The 23151-nt window shown below is 39.9% G+C and overlaps 1 protein-coding gene across 2 annotated transcripts in view; it reads right to left on the reverse strand.

The window, feature by feature from the left end:
- LOC144063984 (TOX high mobility group box family member 2-like) overlaps nt 1-23151 on the reverse strand; it is a 98267-nt gene continuing 75116 nt past the window's right edge. For both annotated transcript variants that reach the window (XM_077586102.1, XM_077586093.1), the window contains 5 exons: nt 12927-13157; nt 8682-8762; nt 5091-5483; nt 3874-4013; nt 1-1483 (listed from right to left, as the gene is read on the reverse strand). In XM_077586102.1, the coding sequence (XP_077442228.1) occupies nt 1441-1483; nt 3874-4013; nt 5091-5483; nt 8682-8762; nt 12927-13157 (888 nt within the window). In that variant the 3' untranslated portion in view covers nt 1-1440. The remainder of the gene's footprint in view (nt 1484-3873; nt 4014-5090; nt 5484-8681; nt 8763-12926; nt 13158-23151) is intronic.

A 23151-nucleotide genomic window follows, 5' to 3' on the forward strand; every position in this document is an offset into this window, starting at 1 on the left:
TACTTTAGACATTTTATTACTGACAAAAAAAGAAAACAAAGGAATATTTTTGTAACACAAAATGAATCCAATGCTGGTCCAGTGGTATTGTACCAACAATTTCAGAAAAATATTTTAAGAACTCATGTTATAGTATAATGATGATGATAATAATAATAATAATAATAATAATAATGCACCCTGATGAAAAAAGCCAGCATGTTACTTCTTTATTATTTATAAACCAACGTGAAACCTCCCAACCAAATGAAAGAAACCAAGCTTTTTGTAAAACAATATTCATCGAAACAAAACGGGTCTCTGGCGTGACAAAGTAAAGAAGTACATTTGGCAGGCTTTATACACAAAACTGAATTATATACCCCGATGTCCGTTCCTCTTAAATCCTGCTACAGTGAAAACCAAAGGATCTTTTTTAAATTCTTCACAAAAGATGATAAAGATGAGTTCAACACAATTCTAAAACACCTAATAAAACTAGTCAAAACTTCAAAACCCCACTGTTTTTTTTTCTTTAGGTAACATTTCACATTTAGCTTCTTTTTTTGTTTGTTTAATTCACCTGTACAAGTGGTGCTGGGACAAAAGGAAGGTGAGGGAGGATGAAAAGGGTTTGAAATCTTCCACCTCTGCACTTCGGCAACGTCCTGAGGTCACGTGACGAGAGTCGACGCTCCCTACGATCGGCAGGGAGATGGCGATTTTTTTTTTTTTTTGGGGGGGGGGGGGGGGGTCTCCACCTCCACCTCCTCTTGCTTGTAACACATTTTTTTGTGTGTGTATTCCCTCACCACATAATCCAATGAAAAGAAACTCAAGACAGCAAGGGGCTTCTGCTAAATACACACATAAGAAGGATCAGGTTTTTTTTGGGTGGTATTTACAATCTCTGTGAGAAATAAAGGAAATTAGAAAGTCCTTCATTAGGGGAAAAGATGGGTTTTGCAAACATCTCATGTGTTTGCGACGATCTTGAAAATGTCCTGAAGTACATCCACCCCTGCTGAGGTGACTAATTTGGAGAGCCTTACTCTTTGAGGATGCTTAGAGCACGTTAACTCCACCGATGAGGAGGCAAAGGGAAAGCATCTTGAGGAAATTCAAAACAAAAGAATAATATTTTTTTTTGTCTTTCTTTCCAGTATGCTGGCAGAAGCTCATAGCTCACTGCCCCCGCAAGAAAATGAAAAGTTTGCTGATGAAAGAAAGGAAAAGTGAGAGACAGAGAGAGAGAGAAGAGAAGAGAAAAGTGCCTCAGGCATGTGGCCGATCTAAGTGCTTGGCGAATAGGTGAAGATGCTGGAGCAGTCTTTGGGATTTTTCAAATCCGGCACAAGACGAAGAAGAAGAAGAAGAAAGCAAAACGGTGTCGAAGCAGATATATTGATGATGTTCCGGTGGAAATCTCCCTGGAGTCACACGTGTGGAGGTCTTTCAACTTCAAGTGAGGTAGAGAGGCTTGTCCCGAGCTCCCATTCCACTGCTGAGGAACAGCAAACGTCACATTCACTTCATAGTACTAAGAAATGCATACATGGAAACGTCGCTGGATCGTAAGCGTACATTATGAACAGGGTTGGGAGGGTTACTTTTAATATGTAATCCATTACAGTTACAAGTTACCTGCTAAAAAAAATGTAGTGAATAATGTAATACAAGTACCATAATATTAAAGTAATGTAACTAGATTACTTTTGGATTACTCCAATATTGAGTATGCTCATGAAGACAAGCATGCCGCTGGACTCTTAGCTCAAACTTTCGCTCCGAGTAAGTTCCAGTGAATACCGGTCGCCATTTCCTCCTCCCGTCCGTAAAGCTTTTTCAAACTGCCCGCGTGTGGAGGACACGACTAGTCAGTTCGTTCGTTCCCACCTCCCCAACATGTAGCAACGGTCCTACTCACGCGGGCTTGCACGCTCTCTCTCTTTCTCTTGTTCTGTCCTTCTCTCTCCCTCTCTCTCTCTCTTTCTCTCTCGCCATCTTTCGCACTCTCTCTCATCGTAGAAATTGTAATCCCTCGAAGTAATCCCCATTTTTAATAAATGTACCTGTAATCTGATTACATGTTTTTTTTCCTGTAACTGTAATGGAATACAGTTAAAAAAAATTTGCAATTTGATTACGTAACGGCGGTACATGTATTCCGTTACTCCCCAAGCCTGATTATGAAGTACAGTATTCATTGAACGTGTTTGTTATTATACTGATGCTAATGTCAAAATACTACAAACAGATCCAACTATGATGCGGTAAAGTTCTAAAGAACATTTAAATTGACATATCGTGCATTTTGTCATAATGTCGTGGCTGTACGTGTGACTGCCAGAATGTTTTCTTACTTAGCTTGTAACACAACTACAAAATTCATCATTATATCCATCCATCCATTTTCTGTAATGCGTATTTTGCTCATGGGAGGTTCCTGCCCATCCCAAATGATGTCAGGAGATAATCAGAGCAACATATAGAGACACATCAATTGTCACTGAATGGCAACTAGGGAAGGACAGCATCGCCATCAGATACTTGTTTTTGTGATATTTTATGTTCAAATAAGCATGTTTTAAATTTAAATGGCAAATTCTGCCATTTACTTCTTACCTGTGTTTCTTAATCCGACTCAGTTTAGTAAAATTATATCTTGATTGTAAACCATCAACTAAAAAAAATGTTCAATATTTTAGGTTGCTGATGTTTTCTTTATAAAAACAATATGCTGGCAATTGCCGCTGAATGGGGATGGCGCAGTTAGGGTTAGCCATCATTCAAACCCAAAAATGTATAAACACTTTTTTCAATACCTTGTCCTTCACTGCCCAAAATGAATATATACGTAAAAAAAAAAGTTTTTTAGAGCATACAGAAGGTTTTGATACAGCTTCTGACATGAAGAAGTCGCTTAAAGCAATGGTAGTTATTACAAAAAACGTCAGCAGAGTATAAGAGATCAGCACAACAACTTGTTACAACAAGTTCTTTTTGCCAGTGTTTTTAACAGGTTTCTGAATAATGATTTTAGCTATATTCTAATGCTAATTGCTGCAATACAGATAGAAATATACTTTTTTGCCTGATGAAAGAAGAGATTCAAATTTTTCTTTTGGTAGGTTCCATGTTTTTATAGCAATATAATAATATTAATATTAATATAATATTCTGTGGACCTTGCAAAATTATTCAAAATCCAGTAAAACAGCCGGGAGCGAAGGGGATTGCTTCAGTGAAAATGGCTGGGATTGAATGAGTTAAGTGGAATAGTTGACATCAGACAGTGACATTATAGTTCCGATTATCATTCAATAGCCAAAAGAATCAGCAGCTAAATGAGCTTGATCATTCTGATTATCTTAGGAGACTTCTAACATGAAGCGCCAAATGCAAAAATTTCCTTCGATTTATGTTCCTCACGACCGAGGACCCTTCAAAGTGTCAACAAGCTATTCAGAGCAGGGGAACATTCAAGCAATTCACTCAATGTGCCTCAAAGAGCAGCGAACGTGATCCCATTTGACATAAAGCTACAGAACGGGCTCCAAGTGGAGGAGCCGCCGACTTCCCGCTCCTCCACATCTCGGCATAGCGAAGCCGAGTTTCAGGTGTGAGACAAAACCAGAGCCCTCTTTGCAGCCGCTTGAATGGCGCGATTCAATAAGACGACGTGCTAAACGAAACACAGCGTTAATTGGATGTCAGGGCTGCTGATGGCGTTATACTGCTGCTACGTGACACTTTTGAGGAGGCGCGTTGCTTTTAAAAGGAAACTCAGGAGTGTGTTATTAATCGCGTTTCAAGTCGGGCCATGTGACGGTGAAGAGGTCTACAGCAACTCATTTGGAAAATGAATCAAATGGCTGACAATGCCGATCTTACCTACAGGGGTTGGGTCCACAATCCCTGTTGCAGTATTCGCTATCCCAGTCTGGGTTCTGACCATGCACTGGGTTCGGGGCCCCTGGAGACTGTGAGCCTCCCACACTGTTCTGGTACTCAGCCTGAATATGGGAGAATCCCTGAGGGTCAAAAATTTGTATTAGTAAAAATGAATTAGAAAATTTTGCACTGACACTAGATGGACAGGAAATGTTAAGTTATTAAATGTGTAAGAAAAGCAAAAAGAGATTTGGGGGTAAAAACCATACAGTGGTACTTCTACAACATATTTCTGATATTCATTTTCTAAATTGTCTAATTGTGAATGTGAGTGTCAATGGGTATCTTTTTTGTTAGCTGTAAAAAACAAAATGATAGGAAACATAATCTTGTAATATCTCACTCAGTTTGAATCAATAGTAGTGAATCGATATACACTTTTTGAATTAAAATATGGAAATAAATGACATTTTTAGCAATATTCAAATTTTATGAGACTTTCCTAAAGAGATGTGTGACACATCTCATTTTTAATTTTAAGTGTCATTAACATAAAATCAACTGCTAATAAAAGACAACATGTTAAAACATCACACTCATATAATAACTCTAATTGATTATTATTATATACACACAGTCATTTCTGGACTATAAGCCGCACCCGACTGTAAGCCGCAGGTGTTTTAATGTTACCGCACCGGGTTCCCGCTACTTTTTCTTCCATAATGAGGGCGCAAATTGTCTCGCTCTCATTCTGTGTCCTACTGTATTTGGGCTCACTTGGTTTGTTTTGCCCTGCTTGATGCTCTTGCGCTTCTTTTCTAGTGCGCCCCCTTGTAATCTGATGGATAAGCCGCACCTTTGTATTAGCCGCAGGGTCGAATGCAAATGAAAAAAGTTATAGTCTAGTATAGTATAGTAAAGCTTATAGTCCTGAAATGATATAAACACAATTCAATTTTTTGCTTATGGGTGACATAATGGTATCTTGTCAGTTGTAGGCCAATTAGCTAACGGCAACAGAACAAAACCATAAAGTAGAAACATCCAAAAACACGACACGAAAACACCTAGGACAAAAGTACTTGGACACCACCAGTGTTTTCTGCTCCGAATTGTTGAACTTTTGGGGCGACTGCTTCTCACTGATTTGGTACACAAGTACCGTAAACAGGATCACGCAGCAAATGAATCTTGGGTTGAAATTCCATACCCACCTGTTGGCTGAGAGGTGGGGAATGCAAAGGTGCCTGGAGCCCCATTTGGTGTGAGATGATTGGCTGCGACTGCTGCATGCGGATTGGCTGGTTGAGCAGGGAGCTCTGGTGCAGGGAGAGCTGGGCATGGGGGTGCAAGGGTGGGCTGATCTGGAAGGGAGAAGGGGGCGAGGCACTCATGCTGGGTGGCAGCATCTGCGATTGGCTGAGAGTGGAGGCCAGGCTGTGGCGCGGCGGCCCTGCGTAGCTCTGGAGGTCCGACAGGGGGAAGGAGCCCGATGGGCCCAGGTAGGGTGACGAGGGCTGAGGACTGTACAGGGGCTGCTTTGGGGGCAGCAGGTGGGAGGGCTGGCTTGTCTGCTGGGCACTTTTTGGCTCTGGATCATTATATGTCTGGAGATAGGACAACAACATTTGTATCATATCATCACACACAAGTAAGGGGAAGACAACCCCGAACATTTCTTTACAATAATATGCTTTATTTGCCTATACTAGTCTAAACACGGCATTCTGATTCATATTACATCTGTGGAATATGAGTTAAGCAGCAAAATCCACCCATTTTTATCCATCTAAGGGAGCGGCCATTTTGCCCTTTGCTGTCGACTGAAAATGACATCACAGTTGCTCAGGGCTCAAGTACTGACCAATCACGGCTCAGCTCTTTTCAGCACCTCTTTTCTGAAGCTGAGCCCGAGCAACTGAGCAACTACAACTGGCCAAATGGCCGCCCCCTGAGATGGATAAAGAGTGGATTTTCTATAACTCATATCCCACAAATGCAATATTAATCAAAATGCCTTGTTTAGGTTAGTGGGCTGCAAAAGACATATTATTGTCATGAACATTTCTGGGTTGACTTCCCTTTTAAATGCTACTAAATATTGTATTGAAATATATTTTGTGATTGACTGGGAACCAGCCCAGCGTTTAACCCGCCTCTCACCAAATGCTGGAACAGGCTCCAGAGCCTTCTATAAAAAATGGATTTGACTTATAAAAAGTCTACACCCCCACCCCCCGTTCTAGTGTTAATTTTTAAATTTAGTCACAGTTTTAATCCAGTTTCAATCACACTTGTTAGTTTTTATCATAGTTAGTCAACCTCATCCCGTTTTTATTTAGTCCATTTTTATCTAACTAGAAATTTAGCATTTTAGTCTACACTTTAGCCCAAGAAAACATAATTTTACTCATCTAGTTTTAGTCAACAAAAACTGTCAACATTTGAGTCTAGTTTTACCCCCGTATATTTTATTTGTCAGCAGATTATGTTGAACATTTCGCATCTAAAACTATTTCACATTAAATTTTCTCTCATCTGTTTAATGGAAAACAACACACACAACTACAATATATCAGCAAGTGGCTGCTATGGCTCTATGCTACAAGCTAGTAAGTTAGCTAGCATTAGTTATCGATCGGATTAACAACAACGTTATAGCCGTTTGAGTAATGTTACATTATAACTATAAATGATTTTTTTTTTTTTAACCTTTCACCATGAATCCACCTCCTGCCTGTCTCATGTGTGTTCATGTTGCACTTGCTAGCTGCAGATTTAAAAGGGTGTGTGTCACTGTGTGGCGGCTGTGGCTCAGGGTGTAGAGACGGTCGTCCAGTAACCAGAAGTTTGGCTGTTCGATCCTTGCTCTCCCCAAGTCATGTGTCGTTGTGTCCCTGGGCAAGGCACTTCACACACGTTGCCTCCAATGCTACTCACACTGGTGTATGGAAGTTGCGAATGTTCGGTAGTGGTCGGAGGGGCCGTAGGTGCACACTGGCAGCCATGCTTCCGTCAGCCTGCAGCTGTTGCTACTTAAGTAGCTTACCGCCACCACAGTGTGAATGTGTGAGTGCATGAATAATGCAACCACTGTAAAGTGTCTTTGAGTGTCCAAAAAAGAGCTATATAAATCTAATGCATTATTATTATTATCATTACTGTTTTTCACATGACCTTGTCACAGACAGATAAGAAGAGACAAGTTTTTCCAAAATCATATAATTTTTGTCTCGTTTTTGTTCATGAACTAAAATGTCCATAAATTTTAGTCCAGTTTTTATTAAGTTTCGTCTCATCTTAGTTGATGAAAATGCATACTGATTTAGTCAGTTATTGTTTATTGATGAGAGTTTTAGTCTAGTCTAGTTTAAGTCTGGTGAAAATTGTGTGTTTTGGAGAAATTATTTTTGTTTCGTTTTTGTTGATGAAATTAACACTACCTTGTTCAAACGGCATAAAATTAAGAGTAAGAGAAATAATGAAACCATTTCATTTCACCACCCTTCATGTGAAAAAAAAGAACCCTGAAATCCTTTATTGTAGGGAAGTGAAAATAAAACTGTCATAACAATGTCGTTGCAATAGTGTGCAAACCCTTTTCAATTATGTATTTGGTTGTGGTCAGAATTAACTAACTAATTAATTAATTGATCTGCAAATTCTTTAGAGAAAAAACACACAAGCACAGTGCAAACCTTACAAAAATCTAAACAAAAAAACGATATTCGTATCCCAACGGTCCGAACTGTGAGGCAGACATGCTAACCACTAGTCCACAATGCTGCAGCTCCAAAATGAATCTCAACGTAATTTTCAATCGGTCTTCGGCTCGACAGCTTTTGCAATGTATGTTCCTTGCCCTCATTGTACTATGTGTGATGAATGAACGGGCAGATGAAATTCGATGTTTAGCCAGAGCTGCAGCGGAAGACGGTGCAAAAAACCCTCACAAAGTGCACCAAACAAAAAGTTTGTGACTTGACCTTTCTCATTGTGGGTGCTATGAACAAGTGAAGCACCCACAGGGTGCCCCCCCTCCCCCCCGCCTTCGCCCTTTTATGATGAGCTGTCACACTGCTCATCTCCAGCCATCAGTGTTGATTAAACGCTAATGGAGCCCATTTGTATGAATAGATCTGAGTCTGGGGGTAATGATCAATAGACACCTTGACAGAGATGGGAGAAGAATACACATGTGCATGTAGACACGCACACACAGAAAGGGAGGCAGAGAAATGAGGCTGTTTGCTTGCAGAACAAATGGACTGACAAAAGGAATCTTCCTGGCACTGTGTTGTGTTGTTAATACAAGACGGCACTAAACAATGCAATGCTCAGCCCTCCTCCTTGCTCTTCTTTATTCCACCGTTTCTTTAATTCATTCCTGGGGCACGCAAATGCTACTCATCCGAATTAACAAGAAGCTAAAAATAGATGATCAAAGATCGAATTCCTGACATCCTTCAATTGACATTCTGTTGTAGGCACATACAAGAGAGAGTAATGTGCTTTATATCCTTAATCCATCATACTGTAGCTGTTACAGTCATATGCTTGCAATGTGATTGGTTGACCCCCTCCCCCAGTACCTCGCAATTGCATGTACAATAGCCCCCCCCCCCCCCCCTTACATCTGCACCCAAAGGAAATCAGGTATTGTTCCAATATGGATGGTTCTTTTTGCATCTAATGCCCAACCCCTCACCCTCTCCACCACGGAGGCCCCTCCCAGCCCATTAGCGGGGCTTTTCCATCCAATCCATCATCAGTCTAAGCCGGTGCCTGTGTGTCATAAGCGTTACCTTGGAAACCAGACTGGCTCTGTACGCCGCCAAGGCTTTCAGGTACTCCTTCTTTGCCGCCTCAGTTTTCCTCTTGTAACCCTGAGAAGAAAGGTGAAAATCAAAACATGCGGCTCCAGGTGAGACGAGGGCTTGACATGCACGTGCACACACACACACACACACACACACACACACACACACACACACACCCTTAATGTTTCCCTTTCCATCAGAGCCAATGGCACAGAACATTTTTATTTCCTCACTGCAGCACTAATACTGCCTCATCTCAATGTGTCTCCCTCCATTGTAGAAACACATCATTTCCATTCCAATCCACCCCGAGAAATGAACTGGAACTTCTTTCTTTGGCTCCTTTCAGCTCCCAAATAACAGTCCTATCAGCACGCTGACGTTACACACTCACTGGACGAGCTTGTTGCAGCAGTACAGTCCATAAGGAGGGATTCCACTGGCCTGCTTGTTATTACAGCAACAACTCTTGTTGATATCGGCTTTATTGTAAACGTAGATGTATGCACAGGTTTTATATTACCTGGGTACCATGTACGGTAGAAGATTGAATAGCCTACTGTATTATAGAGATAGAGGTAAAATAATCGAAAAGGGGGAAAATATTGCAGCAATTGCTTGTGCTGTTGGCTCTTCTACCCGAATCGGTTTCTTTTATTCCTAGAGAGGTGTTATTTTTCACAACAGAACAATTGGTATTACCTAAACAGTCTTCCAGTGAAAATCATAAAATAAAAGAATACTGCAACCATCAATAATTTGGGTTAAGTATACAGTTGTGTTCATAATTTTCAAACCCGTAGAGTATGTGTAAACTTCTATCAACTATAAAATATATAAACATATATACACACACAATACAGAGAGAGAGAGAGAGAGAGAGAGAGAGTAAGTTCTCAATTATATTACAAAAAAATGTAATCGGTTTCCCAGATCTGTACTGTAAATGGTCTAAAAGGTGGATGATACAGTAGTTTCCCCAGTATTTTAGTACAATATATGGATGTTTTTGTACTAATAGCGATTAATCAGTGAGATTCAATGGGTGTAATGGCTATCTTTTTGTAAATGTGTTTTGGTGGTTAAATGTTTTAACTGCACCTGTTGGAAATAGATGAATAGGAAACAGATGAATAAAATCACCATTAAGTCACTTCAATAAACGAATAGCTGTATGATAGTGCTTATACATAATATTATAATAACATGCTTTCTTAAAAGCAAAGTTTAATCATGACACAAATCAAACGAAGCCAACAGTTCTGTTTTGGATTTGAATGGCTTCAAGGTAAAACATGATGACCTCCTACTTACTGTAGCAGAGCAGCAATGATGTTGAATAGCGACAAAAGCATAAGGCTGCTTGTCATGAAAATGGGGATTGTCAAGATGCCCTTCAGCCACACAAAGGACAAGGTGGACTGATTTTTTTTTAATTCTTGGTAGGTTTAAAAACATAAAGAGGGTGGAATACAAGCTACACTGGCTACACTGTACAAAATACATTTGCTGACTTAATTTTTTCATGATTTTCCAGTTTAGTCACAATTGGGCATGATGCTCGTTTGCAGTGAGTGGACCTCAGATAACACAAAGGAAGGCTGCTTTTCCACAATATACCCTGCTAGTTTTTAAAAAGCTGTATCAGAAATAACCTAAATTTTGCATTTGCACGGATGTACGACGACATATTAGGGCCCCATATAATTTTATTTTTTTGGAGGGTGGGGGGGGGGGGTTAATATTACTAGAATAACTCGCAAATTTGCCATTTATAAAGTGAACATCATAAAGTGGTAGATTTGCGAGAGAAAAACTCTGAAACTTCCTCGGATGTTTGTGCCAATACTTTTTGGTCGTGTTTTCAGATAAGGAGATTGCTTTATCAGAGATGAACCATATCATATCAAGCATTCACACTTTGAAGCGTTGGACACTGGCAGCGACGAAGACGCCTTGCTTTGCGAAGGTCCACACCCTGAGGATCAAGCATTTAAGCTAATTTGTTAAAATACATATTTACATTCACGTTTCCAGAATTATTATTTACACATTGATAAATGTTGGTATTTTTTTGTACAAGTAGCTCTAAGTTGATGTGTTGAAATCAGCTGCTCTCCGTCATTCACTTGCCTTTAGCTAAAGTATGCTAGCTTCTGATTGGTTAGTGTTAAGTCATCTGATAGGGGGCCAGGAAGTGTTGTCGCTCTAGCTGTTGCATATGGCGAGTAAAGTTTAAATGAAGAAGAAATCCGTCTCCATCCTGCCTTTTCATTTCATAAAGAGTGTTCCATTAACCACCAACAAATCCCTACGTTAGGTCCTGGTGGACAAAAGCCAGCACCTTGTCCAGACTATAGCTTTGCTACGTGTATTTCTCGCAAGTTTCTGTGCTTTTTTTCTGGCAAAATTGCAACTTCATAAAGTACTGATGATTTGTTTTTACATGTGTGTAAATGTTTGATTGTTTGCTTTGGCAGTGAGCCTGCTGGCTGTTACGGCGACATTATAACAAAACAAGGAGAAAACGGGAGAGAAACAAAAAAAGAGAGCAATTCAATCATCATCGGTGATTCAAATTTTGAAGCAGCAAAACGAGCAGCGGACAATCGGCCACTCATGAAAACCAGCCTTTTACATTACATACACATTGCAAAGCAACCCAACTCGTATTATATACTCCCTAAAAATATCCAAAGTAACCTGTAAAAAGTCCAGCTTCATTAACTTGGACTGATTTATTGCTGCTGCCGCCCTTCTCCTTCCTCTTCATTGGGCGGAATTAAATTTGGAGAGAAAATCATTTTAACGAGAGTCAGGGGAGTGGGGGATAAATGGATGGATTATCTTAAGAAAGAGGAAAAACTTGCTCATTAAGGTGAGTGTTATCTCACAGCAATGTTCTGGTAATTACAGTGGATAATGCCAGCTGCAAGACTCACATATACAACGACATTATGTTACTAGAAAAAAAAGAAGCATCATGTTCTTAATGATTAATGTTATCGTGAAAGATGATTTAATTGTGAACTCATAACCTCAGCTGTTTTCAGAACAGCTTGTCCACCATTTTTCAGTGTGCATTGATGTTGAGCATATGTACTGTACGTGGGGCTCACACGGGCACAGCGACACTCATATTGACAGGAAATAATCCATTTCCAAATAAATTCCCATGAGAACACATTGGAATGATGGACTGCATTTCGCTTTCTTGGGGGGTTGGGTGACAATTATAATTCCAATAAAGCATAACATGTGGCACATTAGCATAACGGCCCTGGGCGTCTTTAACAGGAGGCAATAGTAGTTCAACCCAAATATTCAAACTGTTGTACTGGTTTTCTTAAAGGAGAAGTCAACCCCCCAATTTTTTTGGGACAATAATATGTTCTATGCAGCCCCACTAGTCTAAATACAGTATTTTGGTTAATAACGCATTAGTGGAATTTGAGTTAAGCAGTAGAATCTAGCCATTTTTATCCATCTCAGGGGGCGGCCATTTTGCCATTTGCTGTCGACAACCAGTCAGGTAACAACCAATCACAGCGCAGCTTCAGAAAACAGGTGAGCTGTGATATGTCGTTGCCTAAGCCCTGAGCAAGTGACGTCATCTTCAGTTGACAGCAAGTGGCAAAATGGCCGCCGCCCGAGATGGGAAAAAACGGCTGGATTTTGCCTAATAACGCATATTCCAAAAATGTAATATTAATCTGAATTTCATGTTTGAACTAGTGAGGTCACATATTATTGTCAAGAAATGTTTTAGGTTGACTTCCACTTTAATAAAACAAACCACCGCTGCATGTGAAGCATGGGAATATTAGGAATATTTAGCTTTTTTTTTTCAAATTTTGTCACCATATGTACATGCTCCAGATGGTGATAGATTCCACAACAACCTGCAAAATGCAATTTATTTAGCCCCAAACTGTTGATAGCCTGACTAGGCACCAAATAAACTGCAACAAAAAGTTGTGGGTTTTTTGTACATATTGGCATATATAATCTATGACATAGACTTGTTTAGAATTTAAATGTATATAGAAGACTTTTTTTCTGTTTAAAATTTGAAATAAGATTTTATTTGTGGAGAAAAAAAAATACTCTGCTCTCTAAATTCACTATGCAAGACGATACATTTTTAAAAAAAAATGAAAAATGAATAATTGTTCCAATTGTATACATATATGAAAGCATTATTAACATATATTTCCACAGAGTTTATACCTGCTTCTGTTCCTCTCCTAGGCTGTCCCACATGGAGGCCACAATCTTGGAGACGTCTCCAAAGGTGGCGTTTGGGTTCTGACCCTTAATGGCTGCCTGGGTATCTCGGAAGAAGAGCGCGTAGGCTGAGACGGGTTTCTGGGGCTCGTTGGGATCCTTCTTCTTCTTCTTCTTTTGCGGTTTGGGTTTGGGCTTCATCATTTCTGCCGAGGACCGCTTGTCGCTGCTTATCTGCGATGGGACAAAAGGTCGGGAAACGGCTATTAAATCAGGTGATAAAAATACGTGTTTACATCAGGGTGGAAGTGAGTTGAAGTACACAATGTGTTTAAAAACACATTGCATTGACTTGGTGGCGATATGCGGATGGTTGTTGTGTACCAAGGTGAACTGCAGCACAACCGTTCTGTGGAAGACACGTTCTGTGAAGTGCGGCCAGAGTTTCTTCTAAGAAGAGAGAACAGATCGATTTACGGACTAACAGGACATCATTCCGACTGCTTAGCCTCTGGGGTGTTGAAAAGCAAAACTGGCCAACTATAGAAATAACTTATAATCATCTTCAAAGCAGAGTACTAGTAATCTTTCTCACGTTCAAATAAATCCCAGACATACCTTCACTGTGTGAGAAAAGACAGTGGGTGAAAAAAACAAAACTGAAATCTCTACATTTAAAGGCTGTAATCACATGGTTTGTCTACAATAACACAGTGCAATCTCACTCCACTTTCAGGAGGCGTAAACTGCTCACATCCGCATGATGTGCAACATCCAATACACATGAATGCACTTTCATTTTCCGTGAGGGGGTTTAGACGGGGAGTCAAATCCAGGTCACCTGATCCTGGTTGTGATTCTGTATGAAAATTGCCTTCTTGGATGCAGAGAGAACACATCAAACACAGGAGATGGAGGGGGAGGGAGGGGGACAGATAGAGAGAGAGAGAGAGAGAAGGGGGGGGGGATTGGCGAGCAAGCGCGAATATATTGCAAGGCAGGACGGTTAGGAAGTAGTGATAGCTTGATGCTGCCATTTGTATCAGTGCGAGATCAGTTAACCTGATTTCTTGATGGTTCTAAAAAAAATAAATCTTTTTACCCATTAACATAACAGCAAATGTACCGTAATGGCACACTGCCCATTATGATAATCAAGCCAGTCTTCTGTGTGTTTTCTCTGTCATCAAGACCTCATTTAAGATCTCGCAGGAAGAACAAAGCAGAAAACTGTTAAGTATCAAATGGCAACTTGAGGTAATACATAAATCAAGCTATGTTTCCATGACATTATTTTTTTAGAACATCAAAATATTCCAGATTTTGGTTGTTGTTGTCAGTAATCACTCTTGTAACAATTACATCCAACCCGTGATACAATATTTGTTTTGTAACTGCCATCACTGCTTTTGGATTACACAATTACCTCCCTAAAGCAAATGCATTGCAGCAGGTTTAAACAACAGCAGCAGCCCCTGAGTTTCTTCTTTAACTGTCAAAATAAAAACAGGAAATGATTGCCTTTGAAGGTCTCATTTTTTCAGCCAAATAAGTTGTACACAGCATGAAATTAACTAATCAAAATTCAAGGTCCAGGAGGGCAATTGGTGGGAAAAGAAGACAACAAAGTATTGAAATGAAATGAATAGATGTTCCCATTCAGGGCGACGTGAAGACATCGCTTGTCTATTTCATAGCTTACAGGTAATATTCATTTCTTGTGTGCAAGTATGCCTCTTTTCATTAAAACATAATCAGCCCTCACTTCCAGGCAATGAGGCAGAAGACAGGCATTAGATATGACATCTGTTCCATCCAAGCCTTTGAAGTGAAAAGAGACTAAAATGAAGGTAGGCAAAATTGAACTAGCAAAATGGGGGGGGGGGGGGGATACAGCTACAATATTTCCAGGAAAATTCACATGTATTTGTACTCTGGAGAGCATGATGACAAGAGCATGCAACAACAGGCAATCAACTAGACGATGGAACAATGGACACACGCTTTCATTTCCTCTCTTGGTTCGCCTCTTTTATTGTACAAATGGTGATGAAATTACATTGAAAATGAAAGAAGAAATAAAGCACCCACAATACTGCGCCTCAAAAGAAACTAACCGGACTCACGACTGAAATAAAAGGTAAGTATACAGTTGCCTGCCTTGCTGATTGCATCTTATGTTTGCTTTAATCACAAACCTGTTCCTCATGCCCCTTACTGGCAAGCTAAAGCAATCTGTAAACCACGCTAGCCTTGTAACAGGCATTAAGCCTGCATATTTTATTGCTTCAACTTGAGTCATACTTAAATACAAAGAAAGAAATGAATTGTTATGAATGCACAGCCATCATAAGAATTTCCATTCTCCTGTATGTTAGTGGTTGTTGACAGACACGCATTTCTTATTAAACATTTATGTGTCTTGACAGCACTCTGGGTCATGTTGCACTTTTGAATTCTATCTATCTAAAATTAGATGTTTCATTTTTACTGATTAGTTTGCGTTTACGTAATGTACTCCATTGTTGCTGCTATCTAGTCATCCAGGAAATAAAAATATAAATAGAGCCTTCCCTATGATGACCACTAGGAGTCACTATTGAAGTGATGTCCTGTTGATGGAAGGGCATAGATGTTAATCCTTACTTCATTGAGGGGGGAGGAGGCCACATTGTTTAATTAATATTGCCACTGTAACTCTGATTATGCTGATGATGACGGTCATGTCAGTGGTGATGGGGGAGAAGGAGCATGTGAGCACGTCCGCTCTATAGCCCATTGCCATTTCTATTTGAACCACACCTTGCAAGACTGTTCACACATTCAATCTAAGTAAATGTCATTCAGCATCAGAGCAGGCTATCATTTATATTTATCATCTACGGAGATCTATAATAGGCCTGACAGACATTGTCAGACATTTTCTCGCAGTAAAACAGAGGACAAATGGTAGCTTGACAGATCAAATTGACGCTGTGGTTATAAATAAAAGTATTTTCACTTATTGTAGGTTGTTGCTGGGTAAGAGACCACCACCATGCTCCGTAAGGACAGTCCGTCTAAATATATATTGCAATCCACTTTCTAGTTTACCATCAAAAGACTGAACTATGGTGTCAGCCTCAGCTTGCTCATCCCATCAGCGTTTTTGTTGTCTGAGGGGAAGCGAGAGACGGAAAAAGAGGGGGGGGGGGGGTGCTCCATGAGGAGGGTGGGGATCGCTGTAATTCTGAATGCGGAGCACTGCATCGGCAAAACAAGATTAGAATTGACAGCCTGATAACTGCGTCACTATGAAAACAGCAGCGAGAAGGAGAAGGAGAAGAAGGAGATGGAATGGAATGGAAAGAAGAGAGGCAAAACGAAGGACGAGCTCAGACATGCAGGCTGACAGTTTAAAAGACGTGAAAATGAGGCTATAAAAGCAGGTAACAGTGGGAGCCCGGCTATGAATGCGCTTGCTCAGTCAGTCTTAATGTTCAGTGTGCATCAACATCATCATCATTGGCTACGCAGAGCATGGAGATAGATGTGCGCTGTATTGACTTGATAAAAGCAAAAGTCTCTTTACATGATGGCCATTGCAGCAAAGCACGTTTGCAGTTTACATTGTGCTCCAAAAAACAATGATGATGAACACAACAATGGCTTCCAGTTTGAGTGGAAGCAACACCAAGGCGACACATTATTGTATACATCCCTTTCTTGATAACAAACATAAGATGATAAATGTGTTATAATGCACACTTGTGGATTCTGCTAGAAAAACGGCCTTGAAAATTTTTTATATGAGATCATACTTCCTCACTGAACTGCCTACATGGCTTTACTTCCATAAAAACAACATGACACATTCTTGAAGTAAAAAGCACACATTCCAAACAAAATTATAGCCGCCTGAGAGAATTCCATGTTTGCTATACGGCACAGTGCAAGGCGCAGTTACTGCCGCTTTTTATTTGACGGTCTGAAATGTGAGCACAACACAGTGGCCACAAAAATTCCCACAGCGGAAGGAAAAAAGACGTGTTCATGGCATGTAAATGACTTGCAGTGCTTAGCTGCAAAGAGTACAAACTCATAACAACTGTCAGTGATGACAAGAAATGATGATTCACGTCATGCGGATTAATTTACTGCTCGTAGAAGTCAGCGTGCTGTCTATCGGGAGCGCATTCTCACTCTCAGCCGTGACAAGTCGCAGGACGCAATGACGGGAAAAGATCACATTGAATTGTCTTCATTTGCGAAGATTCCCTTGAGTCATCTGATTTCCAGATGTCAACAGATGCCGAGCTCACTCAGAGAAGTGGGCCCGCAGGCAAGGTGTTAAAAGTGAAAACACCACTTGAAATGTTTATTAGGGCCATGCTACAATACGTTTAGCTGGGGCGCAGCTAGCAAGGATCCCAAAAGGCAGGAATGTGACCCACCAGCAAGACGTTGTGCATCTCCTAACAGAAGGAATCATATTTGTTTGCGATGACTGGGAATGGAAAGATTCAAACCTGCAACCGTTTGACGGAGACTTTTGACTAACTGTCAAAAAGATATTTCGGCGCTTCCTACATATTTTGACCTATTTTAGTTGGCGAACAAATATGGCCGACCTTCTGTGCATGCGCTCCTAAGAGCCTGTACTGTAATCGCATTCTTACTGATGACATGTGCATGAAGCACTTCTCCCAGTCTTATTGGAAAATCTTGATTCTGAGAGGAAATTCAAGGCGAAACGAATATTTTGGGGAGTAGTCATTTATGTTGAGCACTCTAAATTAAACCAAATAAGCAGGATTGTGGTCGCTACACACACAGATAGTAATGTAGCAATGATACCTGCATCTTGAAAATGGATTGCATTGCTGCTTACATGCAATTCTATGCTGTTATATTTAACAAAATGAAGGGACCTTGATTTTTGTCCTTAATCTGTTTATTCTTCTAATTCCGAAGAGACTACCAAATTTTTTTAAGATATGTATCCAGGGACATGCTGCAAAGCAAGTGTCGTACACTAAAGAGCATTTCCTCAATACTCCAAGCATGGAGCGTTGCAGTGCTAAGAGCAGCTGTTATATACACTCCAAGCATTAGTGGGTTTATAAATAGATAAATGGCCATGGTTAAAGGAGCAGGAGCAATGAGAATAATGCAATTTCAAAATGTCACATGTAATTTTTCAACCACTTGCGCCACAAGATGTAGCATGGAGGAAAAAGTGGGTTCCTGAAAAGTTGCGCAGTGCAACAAAAACATCAGATGCATATTGAGAACAAAATATCATGCATGCATTTGTAAATATCCCACCACTGATGATGATTACACATCTACTGTAATTTTCAGATTCAGGTTTGAAGAAAGCAAAATGAACCAAGAAAATTGTGAGAAGTCATGTGGCTTATAGTTTGCTTTGATTACATGCATTTAGTGGTTATGTTAGATATTCATTTTGTTTTGAACATCTGCAAGCAATATAAAGCACTATCAAGATTGCTGTTATATAATGTGGCAGACAAAAAGAGAGTGTAAACAAAGCTGTTTGATGCCTAAACCTTCTGACCATAAATGGAATACAAAGTGCTAGTTTTTAAAACTACACATGTGATCATCTACTTAAATGTCTCCCCACACAATCTTCACATTGTCCAAAATCTATAAATCACTACGCATAGGTGATGTTTGGTGGTTTTAGACATATCTTGAAAATATACCATGCACTTTTCATCTGGAAGTTATTACAGGGCCTACATGTCAGAGCAGCCATCTGTAAGCAATGAGCAGGACTGCATGTCAAAGCCACCTCACAGATCTCTGAGTCCAAAGAAGCAGGCAATCATTCCGAGAGCAGCACTCATCAAATACAAAATACAGCCCAGCCCAAACAATCATCAACCGGAAGTGCAGATTCATGCTTGTGGTTTAGCCCCCCCACAACATTAGAGGACAACAGTCAGAATCTAGCATAGATAGAGTATCCAGTCCTTATGCTGCGCCAGTGAGATTGCGACTACTATTACCTTTGCAGATATTTTAATTCCAGCTTCAAACCAGAATCAAAGCAGAAGTCGGTTTGCATGATTTAATAGAGGGTGGAAAAAGCACTGACAGCTCTGAGAATCTCCTCTCAGCACTGGACTGACTTAATCAGCCTAAATTACAAAGTCGAGACCCTTGTATTTGGTAATGTGGTCAAAACAGTGGCAAGTGAGAGCTAATTAGATTAACGGTAGTTTAACGAGCTGTTGGAGGGCTCCATGCAGATTGGATTTTAATAAATAGCGGCAAAAAGCATCTGCTGTGCACTTCCTGGCTCTGCTGGCATTCTAATTGGCCCCAGTGGGTTGCTGTAGCTCAGCACTGCAGTGTGCAATTTAGAAGGGGAAAAGGCAAAAAGATCTTTTTTTTTCTTTCCCATCCAGGTAGAAATGAGACAGGAGCTTTTTCACAGGTGAGATTTTATTAGCGGGTATAAAACCAAAGATTTTGTCTAAGCATTCACATTGTGCATTTTGTGCCTGTTGCGTTTTTGCTGTGAGAGAGAATATTGGAGAGATCAAATGGAATAACCTTATCCTGCTGTTTGTTTTCAAACTAAAATGTCCCCATGCATGATGAGGTCTTTGTAGAAGCAAAAAGCTACGACTGGGAAAAAAAACAATTAATCAAACATGAATGAGCGACCGTAGCAGGGTTATTTCCATAGCAACAGCCCGAGGGGACAACTTGAACCCTTTAATGTGAGCTGGTGATGTCTCTTTGTAAACATCTGCGCAGCGGGGGGAGAAAGCCAATGAGAGAGCCTGGCAACAGAGGCATCACAGGGCAGCAACCTCTTGGTAGCAATCGAAGTTTCCATTATCTAGTGCTGAAAGGACCGAAAAGTGGTTTGCGTATTGTATGAGCTTAGCCTTCTAAATCTTTACATGTTTAAAGAGCTGATGAAACAAAATGTAAATGATTAGTAAAGAAAGTGGCGTCAAAGCTGCACAAACCCATTTTGATAGAATTCCTGGAGCACATTGAGCAATGATGTACAGTCATCATCTATTTTATGCTGCCACTTTATGGAGCTGCCGATTAAAATGGCGTTTGCAGCGTCCAGCTGTGAGCAACAGTGAGCGTGCTAATGTGAAATGTAAGAATATTCATATCATAAAGAGATTCGGAGAAACTGATCCGAGCTTGCTTTTTTTGTCAAAACACTCACAAGCATATTGAGAATGCAGCCGCCTACTGTTAAATCATATCTGTAGCCTCTCATTCAAGGAAAAGCTCTTCTTTTCTGCTCGCACTAACACAAAATGAGAGGTGTCTGGGAAGGTCCACCAAAAGTGTTATAACACAATGATTTTGAAGCTGTTTCTTTTTTCAGCAGAAAATCAGACCAGATAACTACATATTACTTTAAGGCATCCAAAGTCTTCAGACAGTGGCTTCCTGGTGTGAGTAGAAAAAGATCAAAATTGAAAGCTGAAATTAACTCACGGGGCCCTACCATTATGCTCTGACTGACGAGCTGCGATCTATAAAATTGAGATCTACTTTTACAGCTAAGCTCCAAAAGCCTCCGTTGTGTCTGTTGTTATTGTGGAGATGTAAAAACATACAGTACGTTATTGTTTCCCTGTCATTATTCTACCACTCAGAAGCAGATGCTTGCTTGCTTTTATGTCTCTTTTTAAATGCAGAGCGCAATTGTTGTTTCTGTCTGTCGGCTGCCGGGTCTTATTAGAGGATCTTATTGGTTGCTATGCAGGTACAAGGTTAGTTCATTGGTGTTCTGGTTATCAAAGTGTTCAGCTTGCTCCAATGCATGATGAGGATTTTAAAGAAATACAACATCCAGCGCGCAGAGCTGCACAACTGAACACTGGAGTAGTGGAAACAGCATTTTAGTCAACCACAATATGTCCTAAATTGAAACGGTACAAAGACCAGTCAGCAAGTCCTCTGTAGTCAGTGGTTACTGGTTCTAGGTAAAGCGTGCACGGACAACCCAAGTCAGATAGCTAGAAAACCAGATCACAATATATCTAAGGCCCAATTTCCCTCCTCCTTGCATCCAGAAACAAGGAAACCTTGATTACGTTTGTGGAAGCTGGCAGCAGGAAGCCGTCGCATTCTCCCGTCCCAAACCTCAGAGGTTCCTTGGGCAAGAGTAATGGCTCCTCTGCGCTGGGCTGCGCCTTGCTATTGTAGAATCACAGAGCGGTTAATTGAAACAAATGACTCTAATAATGGGACATTATCCCCACAGGCTGACTTTGTGGCGGGCCTAATTAGCGTAGCGTTGCTGACGAGAAGGACGAGTCATCGCTCGGATCTCTCAAAGGAAGCAGCCAAGGCGGTGAGCGATTCTCCAACTTTCAGCGCAAAAAGCGTGACAGCGAGGTACACCAAACACTTTTCAAATGCTTACATAATTGCACCATTGGTTTGATTATAATACATTATTTTTTACCAAAAATGTAGAAATCACAAGTCAATTGTAAAATAATAACAGTGAAAATATATTTGCTTGTACTATAAATTAAACATTATATTAATTAAATAATTAATTATTATTATTAAATTATATAATATTGTCAATATTATGACTGATTTATGTGAGTCATTAATCGCCGCAGTGGCCAAAACTCGTTGTTATCGTTATAACCTTAGTGGGTGCCATCGATGTAACTCCTCTGCTTTGCTTTGCAGTTGAGCTGTCAAATGATTACATTTTTAATCAGATTAATCACATCTTAGAATTGTCATTAATCATGATTAATTACTTAATTAACTCATTCGCTGCCATTGACGCCTATAGACGTCAAAAATTCATTTGAACTATTTCTATTAGTTTAACATTTTTTTCCACTTTTGTTAACAAGAGTGTGGAAACCTAGATTTTTTTTATTGTACATTTAGAAGAGATATAAAATTTGTGATTAATCGTGAGTTAACTAGTGAAGTCATGCGATTAATTCCGATTTAAAAAATGTAAAAGCCTGACGCCCCTAAATTTTAATTATCTTTTCTTTTTTTTCTTTTTAAATCAGGTCAGGCGATTCAAATTTTAAGTTGTAATTAATCATATTTATTAATAAGAATAATAATTAATCAACATTTTTTAACCACCAAATTTGAAAAGCACCTGTTATGTGTTAATTCTTTCGACATTTAATGTTATGAGCACGTCTTCTTTCGATCCACTGCACAAGCTTATCCTCCTCTTTTTCTGATCAGTTAATTACTTGCATAATTTAAAATGGGGGGTGGGGGGGGGATGACCCCAATAGTTTGACATGAACAAATATTCTGAATGTCATGTGCAAACATTTATAAAATGCTTGCGTGCAGTTATGTTTACTGCTCAAACAACCATCTGGTGTCATACTAAGGGATCATCTGTGGTCAAAATTAATAGTGTGATTAATCTGCGTTAATACATGATTAATGCGATAATTTTTTGTGATTAATCAATGAGTTTAAGCTTTAACTTTGACAGCCCTACTTTGCAGTTAGATGTTTATTGTTTTACGCCAGACTGCACCACTACAGTAATACGTATACGTACAGTGATTGTACAATGTTTGGTGTAAATTGTTTAATCTTTGTGTTAAGAGTTTGAATGCTATTAAAGTGTTTTGTGGTTGTGGTTTTCATTATTAATTAATTATTCACAGGATTTGCTATTCACAGTTCCCCCCAAAATAATGGAGGTCTATTGCAGTGAGTAGTATGCATTTTTTTGCCACTGTCTGGTTTTCCATCAGTCCAATATACAGTCAATCATCAAAAATTTTCTTCTAATCAAAGCAAATTTTTTTTTTACTACTACTACTACTACCGCAAATAGATACTGTATGTTCACCTTTTTTCAATCAAAACTTTATTGCGTGATTAATCAACACGCCCTAATGACCATGCATGTGCCATTGTCTCTTGCACTGCAGCCCCCTTCTGTGGGCCGTAACAACCGTGCAATGCAAACATGGGCTGTTGGCTCTCCAGATGCATTCTGATAAGCACTCAAATCAGTTATTTCCTCAAATTGTTTACCCTTGTACACGATGCGCCCAAAGAGTCAGCTGTAATGCAGTCATCAAATCGCTGTGACCAAGCTGTTTTAAATATTCATCAGTCCTAACAGACGCCTAAGGTTGTTTGCGTTAGTTGCATGAATATTCATGCACGCCAATGAACGTGCATTTGTTTTTAATGCTCAGTTCGTTAATACTCCACT

Source organism: Vanacampus margaritifer, chromosome 1, assembly GCF_051991255.1.
Source record: "Vanacampus margaritifer isolate UIUO_Vmar chromosome 1, RoL_Vmar_1.0, whole genome shotgun sequence".
Classification (NCBI taxonomy): Eukaryota; Metazoa; Chordata; class Actinopteri; order Syngnathiformes; family Syngnathidae; genus Vanacampus; species Vanacampus margaritifer.